Here is a 26,957-nt window from a genome sequence, read left to right as displayed (position 1 = left end):
AAAAGATATACCAGCATTGTATTAGTTTCTCTAAAATGCTGCTTTCATTTCTCTCTGAAGGTCGGAAACATTTCTTCTCACTCCTCTTTGGAGAATTCACACTTGGTTAATGAAGGCAATCCTTTTCCAGGACTGAACTTCCCATTTTCCCTTATACACACTCTGAACTCCCCAAGTGGGCATTCATGCCCTTTCGGACCTGGCTATGACCTACCTTTCCAGGAAGATTTGTCCGTGTTCTAAAATGCGACATCGCTGCTCTATCCTCAGTAGACGTTAGCCTGTCCTCTTCTTGGGCTTTGTGGTCACGTCCTCATTCCTTGGAGAGTTCCCCACCATGGCCCGTCTGGCCCCCAAGGTCAGCCAGGTCCTATTTCTCTTTGAAGTCTTGATTCCTTCGCTCCCACAGGGTGTCCTTGACCCCACCCTCCCCAGCTGTTTGCCTTTTCTTTAGGCTTTTATTTAACCTCTTTTATGAGTGAATTTTGTTTCCCCAATTGGTTAGAAGGCTCTTGAGTTCAAGAGTCCTGTAGTAGAGTTCTTGTGCCCCCCCCATAGCATAGCTAAGCACCCCCATATTTACTAACTGAAAGACATGAATAGGACATTGGGATGCTTCCAGTATGTGATGTGAGGTCCTTCTCAAAACTTTCTCCTACAAGGTGCTTGCTTCTGGCCATTCCTTCTCTGCCCCAGCCTGGTGACCCACATCCTCCATCTATCCTTCAACGCTGGGGTACTCCAACTGCTCAGTCCTTCCTCTTCTGCTCTGGAAAAATCTCCTCCATCCCTTATTGTCTGCCATCGGTTACTTAAGAGTGTAGCCTGAACAACCTCTGAAGCCAAACCCAGGCTCACCTGGCTGATATTCATATGTCCTTCAGGCATCTGCACCTACATGTCTCTGAGGCAGCCAGACTTAACCTCTCATACTTATTGCTGTCTGCTGTTCCTGTTCATGTGTCTTCCATCTCCATAGTGGCCCCACCACCCTCTCTGTCATTCAAGCTAGAAATCTAAGAGTCGACCTTGATACCTTGTTTGGCCCCCTTTCCTACATCCAATCAATTGCCAGACTCCACCAAGTGTGACCCTCTTCCATGACAACTATCATTGCCTTAGCTAAGGTTTGCATCATGCTCAGATAATCGTAGCCACTTTTTCCCTTGTCTCTCTGGCCTTAATCTCCTGATCCTCAAATCCTTCTGGAATGATTACTTTCCCCTACTCAAACAGTTGTCCAGCTCTTTGTTCGCTACAGGGCAAGGTCCCTGATTCTTAGCCTGGTGTATAAGGCCCATGGAGCTCAGTTCCTGTCTCAGCTCCTCCTGCTGTGTCTTACAACTCTCACTGAACACGGCAGCAACACAGCGCCACTTATGCTACCTGCCCACCACCCACCCCAGCACCATCCTATTCTCGTCTCCTTGCCTTTTACTCCAAATGTCTGCCTTGGCTCTAACATTCTTCTACCTTTTCTCTGCCTGGCTGCCTGTATTCATCCTTTAACACTAGACTCAGGGTGCCTTTTCCCAGGAAGCAAAGCATTCTCTGATATCTGATTCCCCCCATTGTGGTTCCCACTCCCAGCCTAAGCAATACCCCTTCCAAATCACTGCTTTCACACAGAATGTAATATTCTATTTATTTATGATATTTTTCCTTTCTTGTATTGGGCTTCCCATTTGATTGAGAGCCCTATGAGGACAGGGTTCATATTTTATGCATCTTTAATCTGACACATATTAAATGCCCAGTTTGTTGAATGAAACAACATGAGTGTTTATTTCTCCTCCGTGTATAGACAATCATAGTGATATATGAATGGAATTGTTGAGGGTATTTCACAATCCAGCTTCTAGTGTGTACTCTACGGAAGGTACGTCTTTGTGCCTTTGCGTGGGGTAAGAGTTTCAGAAATTGGTATGAATGCCATGATTTATTACACACATTTGATACTTGTTTATTCGTTCCTTTGCAACTTGGCTAAACATCAACCTGGTATTACAGAGCCGAAGAAGCAAACTCTATCCTGCTGTGACATGACTAGAAGAGATTGAGTGTGTGTGGCAATGGGTGGCCTTATAAAACCAGACTTGTTTGGATATCACTTCTGGGGTCCCAGAGACCACGAGCTGCCCCATGATGAGGTAACCACAAGCATAAGCCAGAGTAAACCAAGCAGCAACAAGGGTGCAGGAGCCAGTAAGGCTGGAGCTGGAGGGGAACAGAAAAGGAATCGGGATTGCAGTGTACTTGTGCAGCTGCTACCTTTGGCACCTGCGGAAATATTTCTTACCAAATGGTGACCGAAGCATCAGAATAGATGCGTAAGAAAAACTGGGCAATTTCATCTTGGTTTCCGGTTCTTGGTAAGGAAAGATGATAAACTCAAATTCCGGTGAACATGTAGGAGGCAATTATCTGCAGTCTATCTCGAGTCACTGCAGGGGTGAGTGGGTTCTCAGGGTAACCTGGGGGTCAGCTGGTCTGCTTCTGTCCCCTAGCGGTTGGCTCAGAATCGTTGATACACCTTAACCTTGCGCAGTGCTTGGCTTTCTGTACAGGAAAGGGGAGACCATGGTCTCTAGAAACGAAGAAGAGGGAGTATCTTTGCGTGCTGGCCCGCACCTTGTAAAATTGGAGCTTCCAGAGTGTCTTTCATTTCTCATGTAGCTACCTAGTAACTACCTAGAGGCTGACCTATAAAGAACTTCACCAACTCTTACTTTGCTTAAGTCTGGCCATGCCCTCAAAAAATATCGTGGCTTCTTTATTCTGGTAAGAATGATTGACACATTGATTTTATTACCTTCATCCTGTTTAGAATTATTAATAGTTCGTTGTTCCGCTTGATCTTCCTTCCCTGTTAATCTTTGTGAGATTTGTGGTTTGTAATCGTTTTGTAGCCGGCATTCTCAAATAATGTAGTTTTCGTTTTACATTAATCTGAGATGGAATGTTATTGGGCAAAATACCCCTTAGGAGTATAATGAAAAGGACCTATTAATTTTCAGGCCAAGAGGGCTAATTAGTCCCCTCCCCCTTAAGTCTGTATTAATTGCTAATAACTTTTTATAGAATTGAGTACATGAAGCTAATTTTGATTTCTTCTTTCCAATGTATAGCATATCTGAAATACTTGGCCGAAACAAGAAAAGGAGCTTTAGAAGGTCAGGTGCTTAATAAATATGCTTTATGATATTGCAGTTTGTAAATGAGTCAAAATTGAAAGAAATTGGGGGCTCCGAGAGGGAATGCTCATGGTTTTAATTAAAGCGGACTGCAGTTGGGAGGCCTGAACATTTTATGGACCCTCACATGGGCAATACTTTATGGGAGATACTTTGTAACACCATTATGGAAAAATTTTAAAAGAGGCAGTGCTCAAGAGGTGATTTTTTAAAAAAATATGACAATTTATTATTTTTTTTTTATAATTCTGTGGATTAAGAATTGAAGTAAGGGTCAGCTGCATGGTTTCTGTTCCCATAAAGTTGGCTGGAGTGGTCCATGTAGCTGTGTTCATCCAGGAACTTTGCTGGGGCTAGCCAGTACAAGAGAGCCTCTCAACTACAGAGCTTCTCTTTTGTGGTTTCTAATCATTCAGTTATCTTTCCTGGGCATTGTGACAGCCTGATAACTGGGATCCGAGAATGCAAAAACAGAAGCCACCAGGATTTCTGTAAGGTTTAGGTCTAAAACAGAGACGTCACTTGGACCACATTATACTGGTTGGACCAGTGTAAAGTAAGGCTCATTTAAGAAAATATAGAATGGGGCAGCCCGGGTGGCTCAGCGGTTTAGCACGCCGTCTTCAGTCCAGGGCGTGATCCTGGAGACCTGGGATTGAGTCCCATGTCGGGCTCCCTGCATGGGGCCTGCTTCTCCCTCTGCCTGTGTCTCTGCCTCTCTCTCTCTCTCTCTGTGTGTGTGTGTCTCCATGAATAAATAAATAAAATCTTTTAAAAAAAGAAAATATAGAATGTAATGATCACTATAAAGCTATTCAGGTAACACAGAAATATATTTATTTATTTTTAGCTTCCCTCCACTCCTGCAAATAGAGGCCACATAGTGTGGTAGAGGTGGTTAAGTGTGGAGCCCTGGGCTCAGTCCCATTCAGTGATAATCCCAGCTCCACTGGTGTGACCTTGGGAAAGTTGCTTAACCTTCTTGTTGCTCAGTTTATTAATCTGTAAAATGAGGATAATGAGAGTGCTTCCTAATTCATACTGTTCCTGGGAAGATTAAATGAGATCATGTCCGTAAAGCCTTTAGAACAATGCCTGACATTCATGTCATAAATGTCTGCTATTTTTAGTATTAAAAGAAATTCTCATATTTGCACCCCTGTTCATAGCAGCCTTATTCACAGTACCCAAGACATGGAGGCAACCCACATGTCCACCTTCAGATGAGCAGCTCCACAGAATGTGATATATCCAGACGCTGGAACGTTATTCAGCCTTGGAAAAAAAGGAAGGAGATTCTGAACGTGCCACAACATGGACAAAGCTTGAGGACATCATGTGGAGTGACATAAGCCAGTCACAAAGAGACAAAAAAATCTTGTATGATTCCACTTACATGAAGTATCTAAAGTAATCACACTCAGAAAGAGAAATGAAACCAAAACAAAGAATGGTTATCAGGGGCTGCCAGCAGCTTGAGAGAGAGAGTTGGTTTAATGGGCAGAGAGTTCCAGATCTGCAAGAAGGAAAAGTTCTGGAGGTTGAAGGCACAACAACGCGAATATACTTAGCACTACTGAACCGTGTACTTGCCAACAGTTAACATGATAAGCTTTTTTTTTTTTTTTAAAGATTTTATTTATTTAAGAGAGACACACACAGAGAGAGGCAGAGACACAGGCAGAGGGAGAAGCAGGCTCCATGCAGGGAGCCCGATGCGGGACTCGATCCTGGGTCTCCAGGATCAGGCCCTGGGCCGAAGGCGGCGCTAAACCGCTGAGCCACCCAGGGATCCCAACATGATAAGTTTTATGTTATTTTCCTTACTATAGTTAGAAAAAAAAAAAAAAGACGTTCTCTTCTGAACGTGAGGGAGTTTCTAGGGCGCTGGGAACATTCTGTATCTTGATCTGGGTGCTAGTGATATGAGTAGGCTTAGTTTGAGAAAATCCATCAAAGCCATGTTTATGATACGAGCACTTTCTGCGTGTCTCTTACACTTTAACGAAAAGTTTAGAAACAGAGATACTCCCTTCCTTCGGTGACTTGGCGCTTGCAATCGCAGTGCCAGGAAAAGCACACGATTGCTTATAGTAACAAAATCTTAAAACGTTAGCATATACCGAGATGACTATTCCGTCAAAGGGAAATGACTCTTAAGCCACAGCGGGTGTGTTAAGAATTCAGGGAATTCAAACACCCTTCATACAATGTCACGACCTGAATAAACTTTATGTAGGAAAACGTGGCACAGTTCTTGCTAACCTGCACAAGAACTTTCTTCACTTTTTAAATCAATCATCATGCTTTGGGGTAGACTCGGAAGAACTCAGTGACACAAAATATACCTTTTATTTATTTATTTTTGCATTCTTGACATTTTTTCCCTTTTTTTAACATATTTTTTAATTGGAGTTCAATTTGCCAACATGTGGCATAACACCCAGTGCTCATCCCATCGAGTGCCCCCCTCAGTGCCCATCACCCAGTCACCCCCACCCCCACCCACCTCCCTTTACACCACCCAGAGTTAGGAGTCTCTCATGTTCTGTCTCCCTTTCTGATATTTCCCACTCATTTTCTCTCTTTTCCCCTTTATTCCCTTTCACTATTTTTTCAAAATATACCTTTTAAAGAATAATGAACAAAAAATGGTGGACATAAAGATTTTTATAACAGCTTGAGATATAATTCACTTCCTACAATTCACTTATTTAAATGGACAATTCAGTGATTTCAGTATATTTGCAGAGCTGTGCAACCGATTCTAGAACATTTTTCTCATCCCCCAAAAGAAACCCTGCACCCATTAGTAGTCACGCCTTATTTCTCCACAATATCCACACATTCTCCCCAATCCCGAGGGAACCAGTAATCTACCTTCTGTGTCTATGCATGGGGCTCTTACTTATATTCATGGAAGTAGAATCATACCAACATATGATCTTTTCTGACCGGCTGTTTTCACTTAGCATGTTTTTCAGGCTCATCCATGATGTAGCATGTGCCAGCACTTTCCTTTTGTTATCCAATAATATTCTATTGTACAGACGTACCACATTTTCTTTATCCATTCATCACTAGATGGACCTTGGGGTTGCTTCTACTTTGGGGCTATTATGAGTAATGCTGCTGTGAACCTTTGAACACAAGTTTCTGTGGAACAGATATTTTCATGTCTCCCCCGAATGGAACTGATGGGTTTGTACATACATTCGGGACACAATACATTGCACATATTCAAAATGCACAACTTGATAACTTTTGACATAAGCTACACCAGGGAAACCATCAGCACCATTGTGATCATGAACAAAGCACCCCCACCCCAAAATTTTGTGTACCTTTGCCCCCTCCCTTCTGCTCCACCTTATCCCCCACCCCTGGCCACACTGATCTCATTACTGCCACATGGTGGAGCTTGTATTTTCCAGAATTTTCTATAAATGTATCACACAGTACATGTTTTTCTTTGGTCTGGATTTATTTCACTCAGCATTTTGAGGTTCATCCATGTTAGTGTGTGTGTGTGTGTGTGTGTGTGTGAATAGTTCATCCCAATTTGTTTATCCATTCACCTGTTGATAGACATTTGTGTCATTTATAATTTTTGGTTATTACAAATAAAGCTATTGTAGCCATTCATGGACAAATATCTGTAGGGACCCATGCTTTCATTTCTCTTGGGTAAATAAATACCTAGGAATTTAATGGGTAGATCATATGATAAATGTTTCTTGAACATTTTTTAAAGATTTATTTATTCATGAGAGACACAGAGAGAGAGGCAGAGACATGGGCAGAGGGAGAAGCAGGCTCCATGCAGGGAGCCCGACGTGGGACTCGATCCCCGGACTCCAGGATCATGACCTGAGCAGACACTCAACCTCTGAGCCACCCAGGTGCCCCTGTTTCTTGAAAATTTTAAAAAATTGACAAAATATTTTCCAAAGTGGTTGTGCCGTTTTGCATTCCTGCCTGCAGTGTATGAACGTTCCAGTTAGTGTGGTCAATCAACACCTAGTACGAGTAGATTAGTTTAATTTTAGATTTTGCAACTGGTAAATGGCGATAGCTCATTGTGGTTTGAATTTCCATTTCCCTAATGACTAATGATATTGATATCATGTACTTTGCTGTCTGTATATCTTCTTTGGTAAACGTCTGTTCAAATATTTTGCCCATTTTTTGGGGGGGGTGTTTTCTTACTGAGTTTTGTGAATTTTTAATACATCTGGTATACAAGTCCTTTATCAGATTCATGGTTAGTAAAGGTTCTCTTCCAGTCTACAGCTTGTCATGGTATTTTCTTTTCAATGGCTTATCTAAGAAATAACCCAACCTAAAGCAAATATTTTCTCCTGTTTTTTTTTTCTTTAACTTTTATGGGTTTACATTTTATATTAGGTCTGTGATGAATTTTGAATTAATCTCTCTGTGCAAGATGTGAATAGAAGTTCAGTTTTTTGCATGTGTATATCCAAGTGTTCCAGCACCATTTGAGGCAAAGGCTGTCTTTCCTTTATTCTATTGTTTTTGAGCCTTTGTGAAAAATCAATCGTCCATGTATGCATGGATCTATTTCTGGACTTTCTGTTCTACTCTGTTCATCTCTTTAACTGCCTAACTTCAATACCACACTGTTTTGATTACTGATGCTTTATAATATCTCTTGAAATCAAATAGTGTTAACCCCCCAACTTTCTTCTTTTTCAGTTATTTTGGCATTTTCATATGAATTTTAGAATCAGCATGTCCTTTTCTAAAAAAAATAACAACAACAACAACAAAAAAAAAAAACAAAAAGCCTGTCAGGATTTTGATTAGGACGGTACTGAACTGATCAGTTTGAGGGAAACTGACATCACTGTTGAGTTTCTGAACCATTAATGAGATCTCTCTTATTTGGCTCTTCCTTAATTTCTCTTAGCCATGTGTTTTTAGTTTTTAATATATGGACCTGATACATATTTGATAAAATTTATCACCAAGTATTTCATATTTTTTGATGTTGTAAATGGTATTTTTCAATTTTTAATCTCTGTTTATTCATTGCTGGCTCATTGATTCACTTTTCATTTTTGAAATTCCATCAGATTTTTTACATCAAAAATCTGTGAATAAAGGCATTTTATTTCTTCCTTTCCAGGCTAGAAGCATTTTATTTCTTTTGTCCTGGCTAGAACTTTCAGTATAAGGTAGAAGAAAAGATGCTAATTCCTGAGGTAAAACCTATGTATTAAAACTTGTTATTGTTTTTATATATTGCTGGGCTTCATCTGCTGCCATTTTGTTTAGCATGTGTCTATCTGTTCATTCTACGAATATAATGTGGTTTATTCATTATGCTGATGATGGATATTTGAGTTGCTTCTGCTTTCGGGCTATTGTGAATAAAGCTGCTATGGATATTCTTGCTGGACCTTTTAGTGAACATATGCACTCAATATCTTGAGACATATACCTAGGAAGAGCATATTATGAACCATATCTGAGTGCTCTTAACATATCCATTTTAACAGTGTTGGTGATTAATTTTTGCCCTTCTAATCCCCAGGGCGTTACCCTAGCTACCACTAAGCAGAGGATGCCATTCATGGCCTCCTTTTCTTCTCCTCAGGGAGAGTCCCTTCCCCTCCAAAGGCCATCAGAAATGAGGATCACATGCAGCAGGAGGGCCCTTGCACACATTCCAAAGCTCCCTTGGAGGGTTTCATTTTTTTAAAATTTTATTTATTTATGATAGTCACAGAAAGAGAGAGAGAGAGAGAGAGAGAGAGAGAGAGAGGGAGAGAGAGGCAGAGACACAGGAGGAGGGAGAAGCAGGCTCCATGCACCGGGAGCCCGACGTGGGACTTGATCCCGGGTCCCCAGGATCGCGCCCTGGGCCAAAGGCAGGTGCTAAACCGCTGCACCACCCAGGGATCCCCGCTTGGAGGGTTTCAAATGGGGCCCTGGTCATCCTTCCCCTGAGCAGGGTGGTGGTACATCAGGGGATCCTCAGAATATGCCATGGGAAAAAGCAGACTTGCCTTCCTACGGAGAAAGTAGGGAAAAGGGGAATGTTTGATCTTCTTCAGCTGAACTGGTGACGGAGAAACCCCAAATTAGGCAAAAGGCAAGAAACCCATCAAAGTGATTGCCTTTTTTCTCTCTAGCGAGAGCACCTTTCTCAAGATAGGCGGATGGATTTAAGGAGCTCTGGCCTCCTGGCTACATGAAGATACAAAACCCCCAGGCCGAGCTCCCTTCACTCTGTGCCACAGCCTTTATACACTCAGGAGAAGATATCATTGCATTAGGATAGATGTCCCCGTGATCGCCAATAACTTCCATAATAATCCGTACCTTTTTTTTTTTTTTTTAATCCGTACCTTTTTATGAAAAAAGCTGCAGACTGTTTGCCTGAAGGGCAACAGATGTGACAGCCTCGCACCTTCTTGCCTGTCCAGATTCATTTTAATTTATAGTTGTTTTGAACTTTAAATAATAGCTGCCACAAATCTCATGAGACTCTGTGAAAGGACACATTTATCCACATGGCTGGCCCTTGCCTGTGAAGTTATTGAAGACCCTTCCTCTTTTCCCCATGAAACTCTGTTGGGGTTAGCCTGTGCTAGGTTGCTGGCTTGAAAGGCAGGGGACAGCCTGTGAGTAAGTTTGGAAGAGATGTGGCGGTTACCCTTGGGCTTTCCTGGGGGAATGGTACTTTTCTTAGAATGTAATTTTTAGGAGACTATAGAGGTAAGCATGGTAAGGTTGCATGGAAGTCAACTCACTACCAGCCTTTAGGCTGACAGCTCAAACTTGATCCCTGTGTTTCAGCTGTGATCTAGAAACCAAGCTGTGGCGAACAGCAGTCCAGAGAAATGCCCTGGCCCCAAGAATCTTCCTCCCAACATAGCCCAAAGTCATAAACACCTCTTTGAGGTTGCCAGTGGGACTTGACTTCTGTCAGACTCAGGAGGAAAAGCTACAGGTGGCCTGGAACATGTGATCTGAGAGAGCACTACGTAAAGGGAATTTTTAAAAATCTGGTTTTATCATTGGTTTATATTATGATTTCCAAGACATCGTGACTTCATTTTTGGAAATTTTCTATTGGCAGTGATGCCCAGTACTTTAGCTTTATGTCTCCTTCTACTCTTAGTCACAACTGCCCATTACAGGAAAATTGTTACATTAAAGAATCTCTCTTTTGAAAGTTTCAACATTTCCTACGATTTATTTTTTGGAGGGCACCTGGGTGGCTCAGTGGTTGAGTGTCTGCCTTTGGCTCAGGAAGTGATCCCTGGGTCCTGGGATTGAGTCCCACATCTGGCTGCCCACGGGGAGCCTGCTTCTCCCTCTGCCTATGTCTCTGCCTCTCATGAATAAATAAAATCTATTTTAAAAGCCCTATTTTTTTGTCTCAGCATTTTTAATTGATGTGTAATTAAAATAGTGTGATATTAGCTGCAGGTATACAACCTAACATTTCAACAATTCTAAACATTCTTCAATGCCCACCACAATAAATATAGTCACCAGTAAGTCTTGCAATTTATTTTTAAATTTAAAATTTGAACAAGGCTAGAGATTGCCTAGCCTTAATTCCTACCTTTGTAGTCAGGTTCCATACCCCCAAAGCACCTCTGGCCCCCAAATATCTTCCCATTTCTTGCACTCAGAATTCAGAAGTGAACATTTGAAAGATTAATAAGCAATGTTGACTCCCAAAGATCTACATGGTTAACATAAAATTATTTCGGGGGGGGGGTATTGTGATAAAGGTCATTGATTATCTGAATCCTTGTTCAGTTGATACAACAACGATGTTACTGTCTCTCCCCTTCCACCATCTTGACTCCTATGGGAGCATGTCTTCCTTATAACAGTGAAGGCATAGAGACACTAGAATCAGGAAGATAAACAGAAATTAGAGAATCCTCAAACCAAATACTGATTTCCTATGTAACAACAATCTTATGGCAGACAGACATTTAAACTCGTAGAAGCTTAAAGTAGGGTGGTGGTTTCCAAGGGCTAGGGAGAGAGGGAAATGGAGAATTGCTGTTCAATGGATATAAAGTTTCAGTTAAGCAAGATGGGTAAGTTCTAGAGATATCTGTACCTCATCATGCTTACACACAACAATACTGTACTGTTAGCTTATAATTTGGTAGGAAGGCCGATCTCATGTTATATGTTCTTGCCACAGTAAAAACAGAATGAAGATTGCTGAGAAGATTAAAATCCTTAATTCAGAATAATTTCATGGACTAAGGGTTGTTCTGGAGCAAACAGCCAGGTTTGACAGATTTCCTGTCTCTTTCCTTGTACGAATGCCCAGCACAAACCTCTAACAAAGAAAGATCAGAGTCTCTTTTGAAATGAAATGCTATTATGTCAAAGGAACTGGGTGGATATAGAATCACTTGTAGTAATTTATTTCCAAGTGGACTAGCTACTCTAAATTTAACCATTGATCATATGTGCACCGGTAGATAGGCAATGGGTATTTCCGTGATGAATTTTTTTTAAGATTTTATTTATTCATGAAGACACAGAGACATAGGCTAAGGGAGAAGCAGGCTCCCTGCAAGGAGCCCGATGCGGGACTTGATCCCAGGACTCCAGGATCTGACCCGAGCTGAAGGCAGATGCTCAACCACCGAGCCACCCAGGTGCCCCTCCATGATGAATGTGTGTGAAATGGTACTCATATCTGGAGTAGGAATTCGAGCTTTGCAATGTAAGCACACTCTGGTATTTTCATCTGTCACGGACACTGGGTTTGGAAGATCACAACTCTTGGAACCCTTAGTACCTTCATCTACTAAACAAAAAGAATTACCTACCTCCCAAAGGTACCGGCTTAGATTTCTTGCACGTTCTAATGGGCCAGCATGTGTGTCCCACGACCAAAAGCTCAGTGTAGCCTGCTTCTTGAGCAAGAAAACAGAACTTCACACACATCTTCTCTTAGCTTACTGCCACTTGTTCTGCTAAAGCAATTGTGGAACCACAAAGAATTGAATTCACTGGAATTTAAAGAACAGAGCCTGTGCTCGCTCGTTTCTGTGATTCAGTTTTCATCTTTCAAAAATCAGAAATGCCTAATGCAGATTGAATCTGCATATTTCTGGGTGACAGACGAGGGTGAAAGGAAGAAGTGCCCCCCCCCCCAAGGTATCCTCTTCTGAATGTTCGGGCACCTTCTCTCCCCTCTGTCAACAATCCCCTGCTATTTGCTTTATGACTTAACAAACGCATAAGGCCATTCTGTTTACTGCCTTCAGCGGTTTGAGCGATCCATGTGGCTTCCTCCCCTGGAGGAATCTCACAGATAAATTATTGCATACAATTACATAAAATAAATTTAAACTGGATAGGGTGAGTAGCAGGCAGGCTAGTCTTTCTGAGTGTTTCTACTGAGTTAATCCCTGGTGAAGAGGGAAAATCGCTGCATATAAATGAGATCTTGCTGCTGTCTCAACCAGCTGATAAATGATACCATCTGCTGGAAAGGAATTCTCAATGCCCTCGCCACCCCCCCCCCCCCCCCACTTACAGGAATAGCCATTCTCCATTCATTATGTACTGGCTTCCAAGGAGGATGTTGGGCTGGGGTGCGGTGAAAGGTTGTCACCTTACCCCAGTGGTAGAGGGTTCTAGCTGACTGAGTTACACTATAAACCTGGTTCTCCAGGTGGCCAAACAGCCCACATTTTCAGGACACTGAGCATTCTTAGGGTTCAGTCTGTGGCCTACGTCAGTGTTCTCAAACTTGGCTGCGCATCAGAATCCTCTGGGGAGCTTTCACTCAGGTGATTCCAAAGCACAGCCAAGTTTGGAAACCAGTGGCCTAAATTAGTACCTCTCAAATTTTTGTGAATATGAATTCCCTGGAGATCCTGTTAAAATGCCGATTCCGATTCCAATTGGGGGCAGGGCCTAAGATCCTGCATGTGTACCAAGCTCCCAGCGAAGCCCTCCACTGCTGACCTGGGCCACATTTTGTGCAGCTGATTCTTCTCAGGAGTATCCTGGTCTAACCCGGTGATTTTCAAACTTTCTTCTTAAAGGTATGAAGCCCTTTCTTCAAATCCAATCTCACAGGAAAGGCACAACATGTCGGGCTGGTGTGGTTCTGCAGGGGGAGGACCAGAGCTAGTCCACAAAGTTAATCAACCACGCTTTTAGCATGCATGCTCCTTGATGTGCGTGCACGCACACACACGTTACGTCTTCTTTGTAAGTTCAAGTTAACTCTTCTTTGTCAGGCGAGAACTTTGATTAGACAATAATTGAATTTCTGGAAGTGTCTTTAGGGTTCTTATTTGGGGGAGGTTTTCAGCCTTGTTTACATAACCATAAAAGAATGGTTTCCATACATATACACAGCCACCTGGCAGACACTGCCCGACCCAAAGCTCCAGGGGGACTTCAGCCCACAACTAAATTAACTCAGGGGAGATGGTGTGAGAGCTTGACTGCCCAGACTCAGAAACAAATTCAAACAGATAGCAAAAGCTGGACTGTTTAAGGCCATCAACAATGCCCACTTGCATTTTCTTTCCAAAATATATCACTAATTTTATTCATTCATACTTTTTTTTTTCGCCTGCCTGCTTCCATCAAAATGTAAGTTGTATGAAGGCAAAGTCCTGCTCTGTCACCACTGTTATCCTATATTCAGAACTGTGCCTGGCACATCGTAGGTGTTCATTAAATATCTATGAAATTATTGGATACATAAAGTCCACCCCAAATTCTCATTTCTCTTAATCCAAACCAGACTGATCCAGACAGTCCCTTGATTTGCTGTCCAAGTCAGCCTCACCACTGCCACTACTCTGGCTTCTCATCTTTCGGCCCTGTGGTGGTTGACAGAGGAATTGTACAGATCTGTAGCTCCAAAGATATATGTGAGCTGACTAAATGAAGCTGGAAGTCACTCGCATATACATGGCAGCTGAAGCCAACAGGGATGGATAAAACCGCCCAGGAGGAGAGTGTGCAGATGGCTCAGGCTTGAGTTCTCATGGACTCAATCTTTAAAAAAAGAACATTTTTTCCCATACCTTCCCAACATGTCCTACTCCCCTACACACAAACCCGCACAACTGACTATCACAAATTCCTTCAACCCTGACATGATTTCTAGATGCTTACTATTCTGGAGAGTACTTTGGACACATTCATTTATCAGTTTATCAACATCCTCTTAAAAATGTAATCTTTTGGTTACCAAAAAAAATTACAAATAGAACCAGTATCAACCCCACCACCCCTGTACCACCACCACTTACCTGTAGCAATTATCATTTAAAAGAATTCTTGTAACAGGTAACAGAAGAAAGGGCTAAAAGTCAAATACCAAGCCATTTATTTTTAATGACTCCTCTTCAGGGTTATTTTCCAAGAGGTGTGTGGCAGTACAGAAATGAGATAATTACTAGATTTTTTTCCAAAAGAGAGTAGACACACACAAATTAGAAAATCTTCCAAGAGAATGAAACATAGTTCTAATATTTGGAAACTTGCAGCATTTGATGCTGCTAACCATCAGAAATTCTAACTCCTATATGAAAATATTTGAGGAAGTGGTGACAAACAAAAAACCACAAGCTTTGGACAGTCATGAAAAAAATGAATGACAAACACGAAGCTCAATGACAGTGGCACATAAGTCTCCCTGTACAAAAGTCCTCTTCCTTAGTTTAGTTACTATTATGTTAACTGTGTGTGTCATTCAGGAAGTCCCAAAGGGAGGCGAATCCAGTTGTGGCAGGCAGCCTCAAAGATGGCTCCCAATGATCAGAGCCTGCTGGTATTCACACCTTCTAGTAATCCCTTCCCCTTCTGCATGGACTGGACTTATTCACTGACTTCTAACACATAGAGTTTTTTTTTTTTTTTAACACATAGAGTTTTATTTTATTTATTTATCCATGAGAGACACACAGAGAGAGGCAGAGACATAGGCAGAAGGAGAGAAGCAGGCTCCCTGCGGGGAGCCTGATGTGGGACTTGATCCCAGGACCCCAGGATCATGTCCTGAGCCGAAGGCAGATGCTCAACTGCTGATCCACCCAGGCGCCCCACAAATAGAGTTTTAGAGAAGTGATGGCATGTCACTTCTGAGGTTAGCTTATAAGAAAGTAGCTTCTGTCTTAAACATTCTCTTAGTCCCTCTTCTCTTGGACCTCTCTCTCATCCCGGGGCAAATCAGCTGCCAAGTTCCCCTATAGAGGGACAGAGCAGCCATGTGGAAAGGCCCCTGTGGTGAGGTACTAAGGCCTGCCAACAATCACCTGAATGAGGCCAGAAGTTGATTTCCCTCCCTCAAGCTGAGCCTTTAAAGGAGACCACAGCCCCAACCAATAGCTTAACTGCAATTTTATTTATGAAAGACCTTGAGAACCAGAGGCACCCAGCTAAGCCACACCTGGATTCCTGAGCCACAGAAACTGTGATAATAAATGTTTGTTATTTTAAATTGCTAAGTGATGGGGTAATTTTTCGTAAAGCAATAGGTGACTAATACATCTGTATTCAGAGATGTTATATTGACCTTTTCACAATCAACTGTACAAACCTAAATTATTCCAGTAATAAGATTAGTAGCTTGCATGATCTGCTATAAACGTGGAAATTAATCAACACTGCTTGAAAACATTTTTTTCTTCACATGTCCCATGGTCTAAATCCAGTAGGTCTCCTATTGCTTTTCTTTGAATTAAATTCTATTATTCCATGGAAACATCATACAATGGATCAAAAAAATCCAAGAACAGATAAAGGAATTCCTCCAAGCCCTGGCAGCTCTCTGCAGCAAACAGTACTAAGTAATAGGTCAAATTTTCTGTGCGTATGTTGAGTGTTTATTAGCCTATTTATACAGATTATCTTGAAGGTTCTATTAGGAGACAGAGGCCACCACTTCTCCTCTAAGAAACAAAAATCACAGGATTCTAACTATAAGTCTAACTAAGAATCCAGGTTGGATCATACCAGTACTACTCAAGACGTGAAGAGTTATTTATATTGAGGACAGTGAGAGAAACTATGACAAATCCAGGAGATAAAAATAGTAATACATTAAATGGAAAACAAGACAGGAGGCAAAAATAGAATGTCATAGAATTCTAGAGATAAAACAACAAATAGGACTCAAGCAACGACTAAAACAAACTAAGAAAACATATGTACCTAAAATCAGTTAAGCTCCTGGCACATGGTTTAAGGACTTAGAGTTCATTTACTCATTATTTATGAAGTCATCTGAGAGCCTAAAACGTTCTTTCTTCTTTGCCAGTTACTGTGGGGACATACAGACAATATTGACATTGTCCTTGCCCTCAGGAGCACTATTACAATATCCTAACCAACTGTGAGTGCAATTATTTACACATGAAACAATTAGAGAACAAGGAGGCAACATGTAATGCACTGCAAATAATAGAATATAGGTCATGGCAACATGAAGAGCAGAACAACAAATGAAGCCATACACAGTAGGCAGAACCTCAAAGAGTGGATAAAAGTATGTGGAAGAATCATCTAAAGATGTATCACCAAGAGAAAGATGAATCACCAAGAGAAACAAAGAAACTTAAAGCTAGAGCAACAGAATCATGGGTTGTGTTCAATCAATGATTAGGGTAGAGGGAGTGGTGGGATATTGGACCTAGTATACTCTTCAATGCCTTGAGAGTTGAACCCCTACAAAGGGTCAAGAGACAATTCTTGTGCTCACACTGAGTAATGATCTGTATCTGTATCTCATGACCCTTCATAAATCCAGTGAAGGGGAAAGTAGGAAAAACATACAGAAATAACAAGCATGTACAGGTGTGGAGTTGAAATTTATACCACCTATGTTGTGTATGATTCCTCAAGCTGAGAAGCTAATATAAAATCTGGTTCTGGATCAACAAAACTTCTGGGTGTCTGGCTAACCGAATGCAAAATTTCTCCGCAGGGACAATTCTATAACCCAGACAGCGTGGCACTACAGAAAAACCAATCCGTTCTCTAAATGTAACATAGTATCCAGGATTGGATCCTAGAGCAGAAGAAAGACACTGGAGTAAAAACTAGTGAAATCTAAATAAGATCTGGAATTCAGTTAAGAGTAACATACCAGTGTTGGTTTCTTAGTTTTGACAAATGTAGAAGGGTAATATATGGTGTTAACATTAGGGGGGCTGGCAGGAAATCTCTGTATTGTCATTGCAACTTCTGCATCAATCTAAAATTCATCCAAAACAAGAAGGTGTTTTAAAAAATCCTCACTGGAGAGAAGCTGACTTACAAAAACTAAAAATACAAGAAAACAACCTACCATGAGTGACAGTCAGCAAATTCAATGTCCAAGAGAACCAACACCAACAAATTTTAGGTATTAGACTATCTGAAAGAAAGGATAAAGACAGTTGAGGACTGGTACAGACAAGATGATAAGTTAGTGAAAGAAAAGGCCACTAAAGAAAAAGGACAAAAGATTTTTAAAAAGAAAATGAAAAATAACTTACAGGATATTAAAAATAATTAGACAAAATTGAGAAAAGAACTGGAAGACATAACCAAGGAAGTTATCCAGGACTCTCTATAAGAAATAAAGACATGGAAAAAATGAAAGGCTCTAAGAGACATAGAAGATAGAAAGTCCATTATATATGGAAGAGAATCATCAAAGGCAAAGAGAAAGTCTTACAGTGCTTTAGTGAGTTGTTTTCTCATAAACATTTAGAAGAAAATTTGACAATTAGAGTAAAAGTATTAAAACACTCCATCTGAGAGCACTGGACTAGACCACTATATTGTATTAGGCTTAAGATGTGCATCATTTCCTTCCAGGTGCTTTACATGCAATTATGACCAGGGCTATCTGGTATTAACCATGATTCAGCTATCCAGGGGAGGTCAGTATGTAATTATCCTTTCCAACATCTATTAAAAGAACAAGCCCTCGTCCTAGGAGGTGGAGGAAATGGGGAGATGTTGGTCAAAGAGTACAAATTCTCATTTATAAATTCCAGGGATTTACCATACAGCATGATGACTATAGTTGAAAATACGTATTGTATACTTGAGAGTTACTATGAAAGTAGATCTTTAACGTTCTCATTGTGACAATAACAAAATTGGGAATTATGCAAAGTGAAAGATGTGTTAACCAACCTTATTGTAGTAGACATTTCACAATGTATATATGTATCAAATCATCACAGGGTACATCTTGAACTTACACAAAGTCATAGGTCAATTACATCTCAATAAAGCTGGGGAAAAAAGGGACAGTCTTAAAATGCGACTGGGGGAAAATGACATTACAAGGACCCAAAAATGCACAATTAGACTTATTATTAATAATAGTAAAAGGCCAGAAACACCTTCAACTACCAAGCTAGAATTTTGGCCCTAGTTAATTCAAAGATTGAGATGATTTAGCACATATAAACCCCTTAATGAAATAACAAACCATACATTTCAAAAAACCACAAACTGAATGCCAATGGATAAGATGCAAGACACGATGTTTAAAAAAACAAAACGAAACAAAAAACTGGTACATATGTAGGTAAATCTAAATAGACTATAAAAACAGTGACAAGATTCATTTCAAGAGATAGTAGAAATACAGCATCCGGGAACAAAAGCATGGAAGTTAAGTGAGAGGTGCTTGGAGTTAAAACACCCCAAGGCCTTTGTATTGGGAGAAGATGGAGATTCTAACTTTCCATTTCAAGCATGCACGGTAAGAGAGTAAGATTAACCACTGAAAGAATAAGCATATAACACATAAATTAAAAAAAAAAAGCAGAGAAGAAAAACAAGAAAAAGTAGACAAAAAAACTGCTAGAAATAAAACCACATATATTAGTAATATATAAGTGGACTAAACTTTTCAGTAAAGACTTTCTCAGATTGAGCTAAAAAAGAAAAAAAATGAAGCCATATGCTGTTTAAGAGACACATCTAAAATATTACATAGAGAGGCTGAAAGCAGAGGGATCTGGAACAATACCCTTGGCAAATACTCATCAGAAGAAAAGTACTTGTTACAACTATAATATCAGACAAAATGAATGTTAAAAGAAAAATCATAATTAGGGATAATCATGGGTCAGTCCATAATGCCAAAGGAAATAATTCATCAATGAGACACAATCTTGAACCTGCACATCCCTAACAATATAGCTTAAAAATACACAAAGCAAAAACTGACAGAATCCAGTCCCGTGAGGATTTCAGGCAGCATTCTCAGAACCAGACAGGTCAAATGGACAAAATATTCCCAAGAACACAGACAATTTGAACAAAGTCCTAAAATTTACCATTTGGATATATTTACAAACTTGTTCTCACCCTCGTCTATCTTTAGAAAATACTCCTACCTCTCAAACACACACACACACAGCACCAACACAGACCACATACGAGGGCACAAAGCAAGTCTCAAAAAACAAAAACAAAAAAAAAACAAAGAAGCTTTATCTTACAAACCACGTTTTCTTGAACAAAAACGCAGCCTCAAATTCTATACATTTGGAAATTACACACACACACACACACACACACACACACACACAATTCCTATTTGGTTTGGTGCATCATTCTAAAGAAAACTGCAAAATGTCTGGAACAAAGAACAATAAAAATTGCAAACCAAAACTGAAATGAAGCTAATAGCACCACTTTTTTTTTAAAAGCACAGATTAATGAACTAAGAATGCAACACAAAAAGTTAGAGAAAAACCCAAGGAAACTCCAAGAAAGATCTCCTTAATTCTCTAAAAATGTTGACCCTTTGAGGAGGAACTGTCTGAAGTCGTGGGGCAATGCCTTTTGTGGACAGCATGCAGTGTTCAGACTCATACATGTATATGGTTAGAATGCCATCTCCATCCTAATTATAGCCTGTTCTACAAAGAAGAGGGAGCTCTTTAGATTCACTTATTTGGGAACAGATCAATATACGCTTTCACGAGTTGTTTTTTTTTTTTTTTAAGGTGACTCATTAAGAAGGAAAATGCAGATCGCAAATAATCTATCCTGCACCTATTGCTAAAATGCTTAAAGCAAGCCTAAGGATTCCATACTTTAGTACAAATGAGGGCATGGTTCCGACTGCCTGGTCTGATGTCATCTCTTCTCCGGACCAAGTTTCTTCAATCCAGACAAGAAAGAAGGAAGGGAAGGATACATGCTCATTAGAAACAATGAAAGAAAGAATAGATGCTCATTTCCCTGTTTTTTTTTTTTTTTGTAAATGACATTCACACTTCAGAAAACTTTGCTGAAATCTTTCTGCTAGTGTGAGATAATATGAAGCTTCTATTTTTGTAGCCAACAATACATTCTGTTCACAATAAATGATTCAACTTTCTGAAATGTCCATAAAAACGTCTAACCCTTGGGCTTCTGCACTGCCTAAGGCTATTTCAGTGGGGTGGGAACATGCACACAGGGATGTGCCAGCCTGTGAGGTGGTCCACTTCCAATCCCCCGTGGAACAAGATGAAGTACAAATAGGAGTTTAGAAGCTTGCACAATAACCAAACAACAAAACACAACAATTTGTAATGATTCTATTTATTAATACATGTATCACAAATGTTCACAATATCAATGCATTCTTGTTGGCATGCTAGACAGAGGCATTGTTTCTTAAGACCTTCTAAAAATATTTTGACTTTTGTTCCCCCTTCACACTCGTTTTTAAATTGATTTGATGAGGTCCTCGATGTCTGTAATGTCGATGCAAAGAAAAAAAGTACAGAAAGAAGTAAAATAATGCAACAGCAATTAATTGGGGAAGAACAGAAGTAATATTATTTCCTTCACAGGAGGCAACAATACAGCTTGGTAACAGGATTATACAGGTTTCAACTGCGTGGGGGGGGCATGGGGGCACTAAACTGTCTATACACGCCCAGGCACGTAACAATAATGAGCAAGGAGGCCACCTAACCCTCAACAATTTCCTTCATGCATGACACAGGCTTTCTCTTCTCACTGGCGATTACTGCTATGTCTCTTTACATATCCTAGGCAGCCTGAAGAAGGTAGGAAAGAGCCTTAGTAAAGGGAAAACCAAACTGAAGGAGATTAAGCCAAAAGAACAGATCGCTATCAGCTTATCTACACCAAGGGGCAAGGCATTTACCGATCGTGACGAAGGGCTTGCAGGAGCCTTCCACGCTACATGCAGGGCCCAGCGGGGCCAGGGGCGGTGCGCTAACCAGTCATCTACAAGGAGCTAGAGTCGGATCGAGTACAGATGGAGGGGCCGGCACGCATGGGGCCTCAGGAGGGGTCCACTAGGACTGGATGCAGGGAACCCGGGTACACTCTGCATGACGGGGCTTCACCAAATGGAACGCTACACAGGATGCGGGCTGGAAGGTGGAGCAGAGACCGTGTGGGCGGGTCAGTTGCACGCTGGCTGGGGGTTAGGGAGCGCGGGGCAGGTGTGTTATGGACTGTGCTCTATCATCCTCGGGAAGTCTCTCAAAGATTGCTGTGGTTCCTTTCGAAAGCAGGTCTCTTATTCCATCGTTCTTGAAAGACTGAGCGAGAAATTAAAACCTGTAAGTGACTGACCCATCACCAGGACTTAAAAATAAGGTAACAAGCTAAAAGGAGCATTCTATACACTTTGCACAGCGAGGACCACACCTCCTCCCCAGCACCGCAGAAATGAGGTTTCTGCACGGGCACAGGTGCCACTGAGATCGAGTGAGTTTAGTGGCCAGGTGGTACCCTCACCCCAAGGGAAGACCCCGAAATCAAACGCTGCCCACATCCACTCACCTTCCTTACACCATCTCATACTGGTTGGCCGTGATGAATCGGGACAGACAGCAGGCCAGCAGCATGCCGATCAGCTGTTGCCAGAAGGAGAAACGAAGACCACAATCTTAAGTCACTGAACTACACACTTCTTTGACCCCTGAAGATGTAGTTTTTAACAACTGAGGGCTTTTGTATGCGAATAAGATAAAGGGCACTGGAGAAAAAGATCAAACGGGATTTCAGGGGTGAGATATGAGACTGCTAGGACAGGACAACCGAAGCTTCTAGAACTGGCCCTAAGGTTCCACTCTAGCCTGCTCTGGCAGCTTCAAAACAACTTTTGACACGTAAGCTTTTTGAAAATTTATTCATTTTTTAAATATTTTATGAGAGTGGTGAAAAAATGGAAGCAGCAGAGAACTAGCGAGGTATGTACCAAAAGGCCAAACATACACATTGGGAAGATACCTCAATATGGTGTGATCCCTCAGCCGTACACGGCCGACAGGGTGATAGTTCTTTCCTTGAGGCAATGAGACACTATTTCTTGACTACGTGAGTTTGCCAGTTGAAGTAAGAAAGTCATGGCTTGTGAGAGGTAGGTGTTGGGGAGGGAGAAGGGGAAATCAGGGCCTTACTTTCTCTCTGTCTCTCACCATGTAGACACTGTAGGCCTAAACTTTGGTTTCCACCTCAGTTGGGTGGAATCCGATGCTCTGAGGGGTGGGGCCCAGCACTGGGGTTTTAACAAGCCTTCTAGGTGAGAGAAGCACTCATGTGGCCCACATGGTTGCCTTTATCTTTCAGGTGGGACACTTGCAGCCACACCAGGTCCCACTCATTGTTGGTTGGGGCAGCCCCTGAACTCAGTTCCCCTGGCTTTCTACCCGCCCATTCGGATACCAAGTCCCTGGCTACCTTTCTTGCTGAAATCCCAGATTGTTCTCTTCCTTTTTAAAAGTAAAACTATGCTGTGACATATAAAAACTGTAAGTTCTGTCAGGTGAGGAAAAATCACCATGTTATTGGACTCAGCCTATCTCCTACTAAGGCTCTGGCCAACATCATTTTGTGCCACAAAATACATAGTATCATGCCCATACCACCAAATCACCAAAGGAGCTATGGCTGTAACTGCCACAATTCTCTACCAAATGACACGAATTATAATCCCCTCCTGACTATAAGGACTATGAACCCTGTAGCTTGTCCCTTTTCATTAGAACTGCCATTTCCTAGGAACAACATATACCAGAACATACTTGATTTTTTTTTGAGAGAGAGAGAGAGTGAGTGAGCAGGTAGGAAGGGGAAAAGGGAGAGAGAGAGAGAGAGAGAGAATCTCAAGCAGGCTCCATACCCAGCACAGAACCTGATGTGGGGCTCAGTCTTACGATTCTGGGATCATGACCTGAGCCAAAATCAAGAGTTAGACGCTCAACCAACTGAACAACCCAGGCGCCCCCAGAATACACTTGATACTCTTAAAAATCAGATTTTGGCCACAAAACAGGCAAGCATTAGAGGTATAACATATTCAAGTGTATCAAGTTATTTAACCCTTACCACATCCCTGTATAATATTACCATTCTGACCTTCCAGATAAGAAAATGGGCTCAGGGGAGGTTAAAGAATTTTCCCTCAAACCACACAGGTAGCTCACACAGAACTTAAGGTTCCATCCTCTTCCCCTAGCAGAGGACAGCCTCTTTCCTTGCCTCCCACCCCTACAGCTCAGCCTAGACCCTGTCCTTTCCAGAATCACTCCTCTGTCTCACACCATCAGGGGTTCCTTTCCTGCCTTATACTGCAAACTTTAGAGAGAGGGTTTTCAGTGGGCAACTCTTCATCTGATCTCGAGTTCCTAAACTCTTTTTTCTTTGTAAAGCTGATCAGTTTAGTGTCTCCTTGTTGGGCTCACATGTGCTTAAAGCACGTACGCTAGTTAGCATTCCATTTCATGGTTTGCCACACTGCTGTAATGCAGTGCTTGCCGATGCTCCTGGCCTCCGTGGCAATTCACAAGCCACACAGCCAGAAGATTCTTTAGAATGCCTAATTATTTCTTGTTTCTAAAACTTCTGCTTTCAGGGAAATACAGCATGTGCTTCCACTTTTTTTTTTTTTAAACAGGAACAGCATCATTCTTAAGCACTGGGCATACTTTGTCACAGAAACAATAACTTCTAAAAATATTGGTATAAATAAAAGCTATTTGCTTTGAAACTTACTATATTTTATCCTGAAACTAATAATACAGTACATGTTAACTAAATTGAATTTAAGTAAACATTTTTTAAAAAAGATGATTTCAAAAAAAAAAAAACAACAACAACCAAAAACCTTACTGTATTTTATATTTCTGGGGCAAAATCATACCTTCTGTTTGCCCATGGAAAAAGATAGATTTTTTTAAAATTAATTTTCAACATCTACTAAGAAATTTGCTTTTCTTAAAACAACAACAACAACAACGCATCCTGAACTAAGGTTTATACAAACTACGTGAATACAGTTTTTTGTACATACTTGCTTTTATTTTAGTTAATTCTACTGTAAGAAAACTAGGATTTGGAGTATAGTAGGTATTTTGGATTATTCACAGGGTTATGGATTTCAAATCTGCTATGGTGTTTTTACCATGTTTGAAGGAAAACTTTGACTTCTACCCTCCATGAGTACCAAGTCAATGGAAAGCCAGGGGTTATGTGTGTGTGGGGAGCATCCTATACTTCATAGCAGCTGTTACCAGGTGATTTCTGGGTATATAACAGGAAGCCTGTTCAGCCAATGCCAGAGCCTCTGCCTCAGTGTGAGTCAGGACAAACACTTGCTTGCCACTAGACTCAGTTCATCTGTACACAGAAAAGTCCATCCTTCTGTAAACAAAACCTTGTTCCAGCCTAACCATAAGTAAAAAGCACTCTAGGAGCGGAGGTATGTGCTGGGCCCTGAGAAGCACACTGCTGATACGTGTCCTGGCTTCAGTAAGTAGGCCCTGGGACTTCTGTTTTAAGCCCCGGATGGAGAGAGCTAAAGGAGAGCTGGTCTCTCATGCTGGAAACCCCTCAGGATGGAGACCCCCAGAACCACCAGTCGCCATTCCATGGCCGGTGAAAGGCCTGGTGCTGTCTGGCCTCTGGTGTTTTAGATCAGATTATTTATATTTGGTTGACTAAGACTTTATAATTAGTCTTCATTTGTTTTGTTTTTTTGAGCTAACATTTTATTTTTACCACTGTCTGCCTTGATAGTACTACATTCTGCTTTCTTTTGGGTCATGGAAATCTCAGGGATGCTCTGTTGCTTCAAGAATTGAGAAGCCAAAAAAAAACAATTAAAAAAAAAAAAAAAGAATTGAGAAGCCAGAAAGGGCCTCTAGAAGGCTGACTCTGGGCCCTCCCGCAGAGACAGCCTGAGAGGTCTGAGCGCCATGAAGCTCTAGTGAGTGACATGGGCTGTATCCCTGGGGCTCTGTCAATCTCCGGGAATAGGGTGGATGCCAAGAGGTGGGAGAGAGGGGCACAAGAGAGGTGGAGGCCCAGGTCAGCAAAGACAAGACATGCAAGGGCAATAGGCTGAGGGCATCCTCCCTGCCATCACCATGGGAGGCAGATGTAGCCCAATCCCCGGTTCCTGAGGGGCACAGAGAGGACAGCAAAGTCATAAAGGCAACTTTCTTAACCAGCCAGCGACAAGCAATAGGTCAAAAGCTTAGGTCCTTATAATGCCTGTGGAGATGGTATAGCTAATGACTGAAGTGGTAAACTAAATAAAACTTCTATGTCTTTGGGAAAGTGCTGAGGAATCTGGTTTGATATAAAACTGCATAAATGCTCTTAGGGACCATCTCAGGCCCTGCAGAGACCAGGGAAATAAGTAAGTAGTTCCGTTAGCCTTCTTTGGCCATGTCTCATCAAGGCTAGCAACAGCTTTGGCCTGTCCTTTGTACAGAAAAGGTAAACAAGTCCCAGAAAAGAATTCCTGGTTCATAATAAAGCATCCCAGCAGCCTGTGGGCACTGGGGGAGGTTCCACAGGGGTGAGGGTCAGGGGATGGATGTGTAGCAGGAAGACCTGTGTTTTTTGATGAGTACCTTTCTCCTTTCAATTTCACAGACTCAAACCCTTTCATTATAAAAGCACAAGATGAATTCCCTGTAGTTGCTATGTGAGGCAAGAATGAGGGTGATTTCTGGCCCAAAAATTTAAAACAGCAGGCCAGGCGGGGAGGTCACAATTGTAAGCCTGGATCTAGAATAGCAGCCCACCCTTAAGCAAACCACTCAACTCTCCTCCCTCTTCTAGAAAACAGCCCTACCACCTCCAATCAGGACTGTAACATTCTGTGGTGTGGAGGGTTAATCCATCCTAATGCATTCCAAGTGTAGTGAAGCCCTGACTGTTTGCATTGGATACAGAAATGTTTCCACTCCCAGCCTGCAACACAGAGCAGAGAGCCAACCAAGGTGAGAGGCGATGTCACAAATGGAGTAAGTGTCCAGACTCAGACACCCTCAGCTCTGGCCTTCAGGCCATGTTAGGGGCAGGGTAGTCGACATTCCCATTCTCATTCCCTCCCTGCCTCTCCCTCTCATGCACGCATGCGGGCACACACACACATACTCTAACTCCACTTGGGTTTATGTCTATCTCCAAGCTCTCTTGAGTAAAAGAGTAGCTGCCAAAGATGCAGGGAGGTACACTATCAAAACACACTCAACTTCCTGCTATGAATTTATAGGGGAGCAGGACCTGTCCATCGAGTCCAGACAAATGGGCTCTCCCTTGACAGGGCCTAGGCAATGGGGGTTTGTGAAGAGAAGCATTAAAGGCCTGCCCAAATCCTGCTGCCCCCAAAGAGAACTCAAGGGCTTTACCTTGGCTGCATTAGCTAACTTGGGACAACGTTTTTGCACAGTCTATGAAGAGGCTAGACGCGGCTTAGTTTTCCTTGTACATTACATCACCTTT

At 41.7% G+C, this 26,957-nt stretch overlaps 1 protein-coding gene across 1 annotated transcript in view; it reads right to left on the bottom strand.

Annotated features, from left to right (window-relative positions):
* Positions 1-20,764: 20,764 nt before the first annotated feature.
* The window catches only part of TSPAN7 (tetraspanin 7), a 128,251-nt gene continuing 122,058 nt past the window's right edge, over positions 20,765-26,957 (bottom strand). Inside the window, exons 7-8 of the mRNA XM_041741616.1 lie at positions 22,002-22,075; positions 20,765-21,757 (exon numbers count right to left, since the gene is read on the bottom strand). Of these exons, the coding sequence (XP_041597550.1) occupies positions 22,007-22,075 (69 nt within the window). The 3' untranslated portion in view covers positions 20,765-21,757; positions 22,002-22,006. The remainder of the gene's footprint in view (positions 21,758-22,001; positions 22,076-26,957) is intronic.

The sequence above is a fragment of the Vulpes lagopus genome, chromosome X (assembly GCF_018345385.1).
Source record: "Vulpes lagopus strain Blue_001 chromosome X, ASM1834538v1, whole genome shotgun sequence".
Taxonomy (NCBI): Eukaryota; Metazoa; Chordata; class Mammalia; order Carnivora; family Canidae; genus Vulpes; species Vulpes lagopus.
Note: the sequence above shows the minus strand (reverse complement) of the source record. Positions and strands in the feature narration are given on the sequence as shown.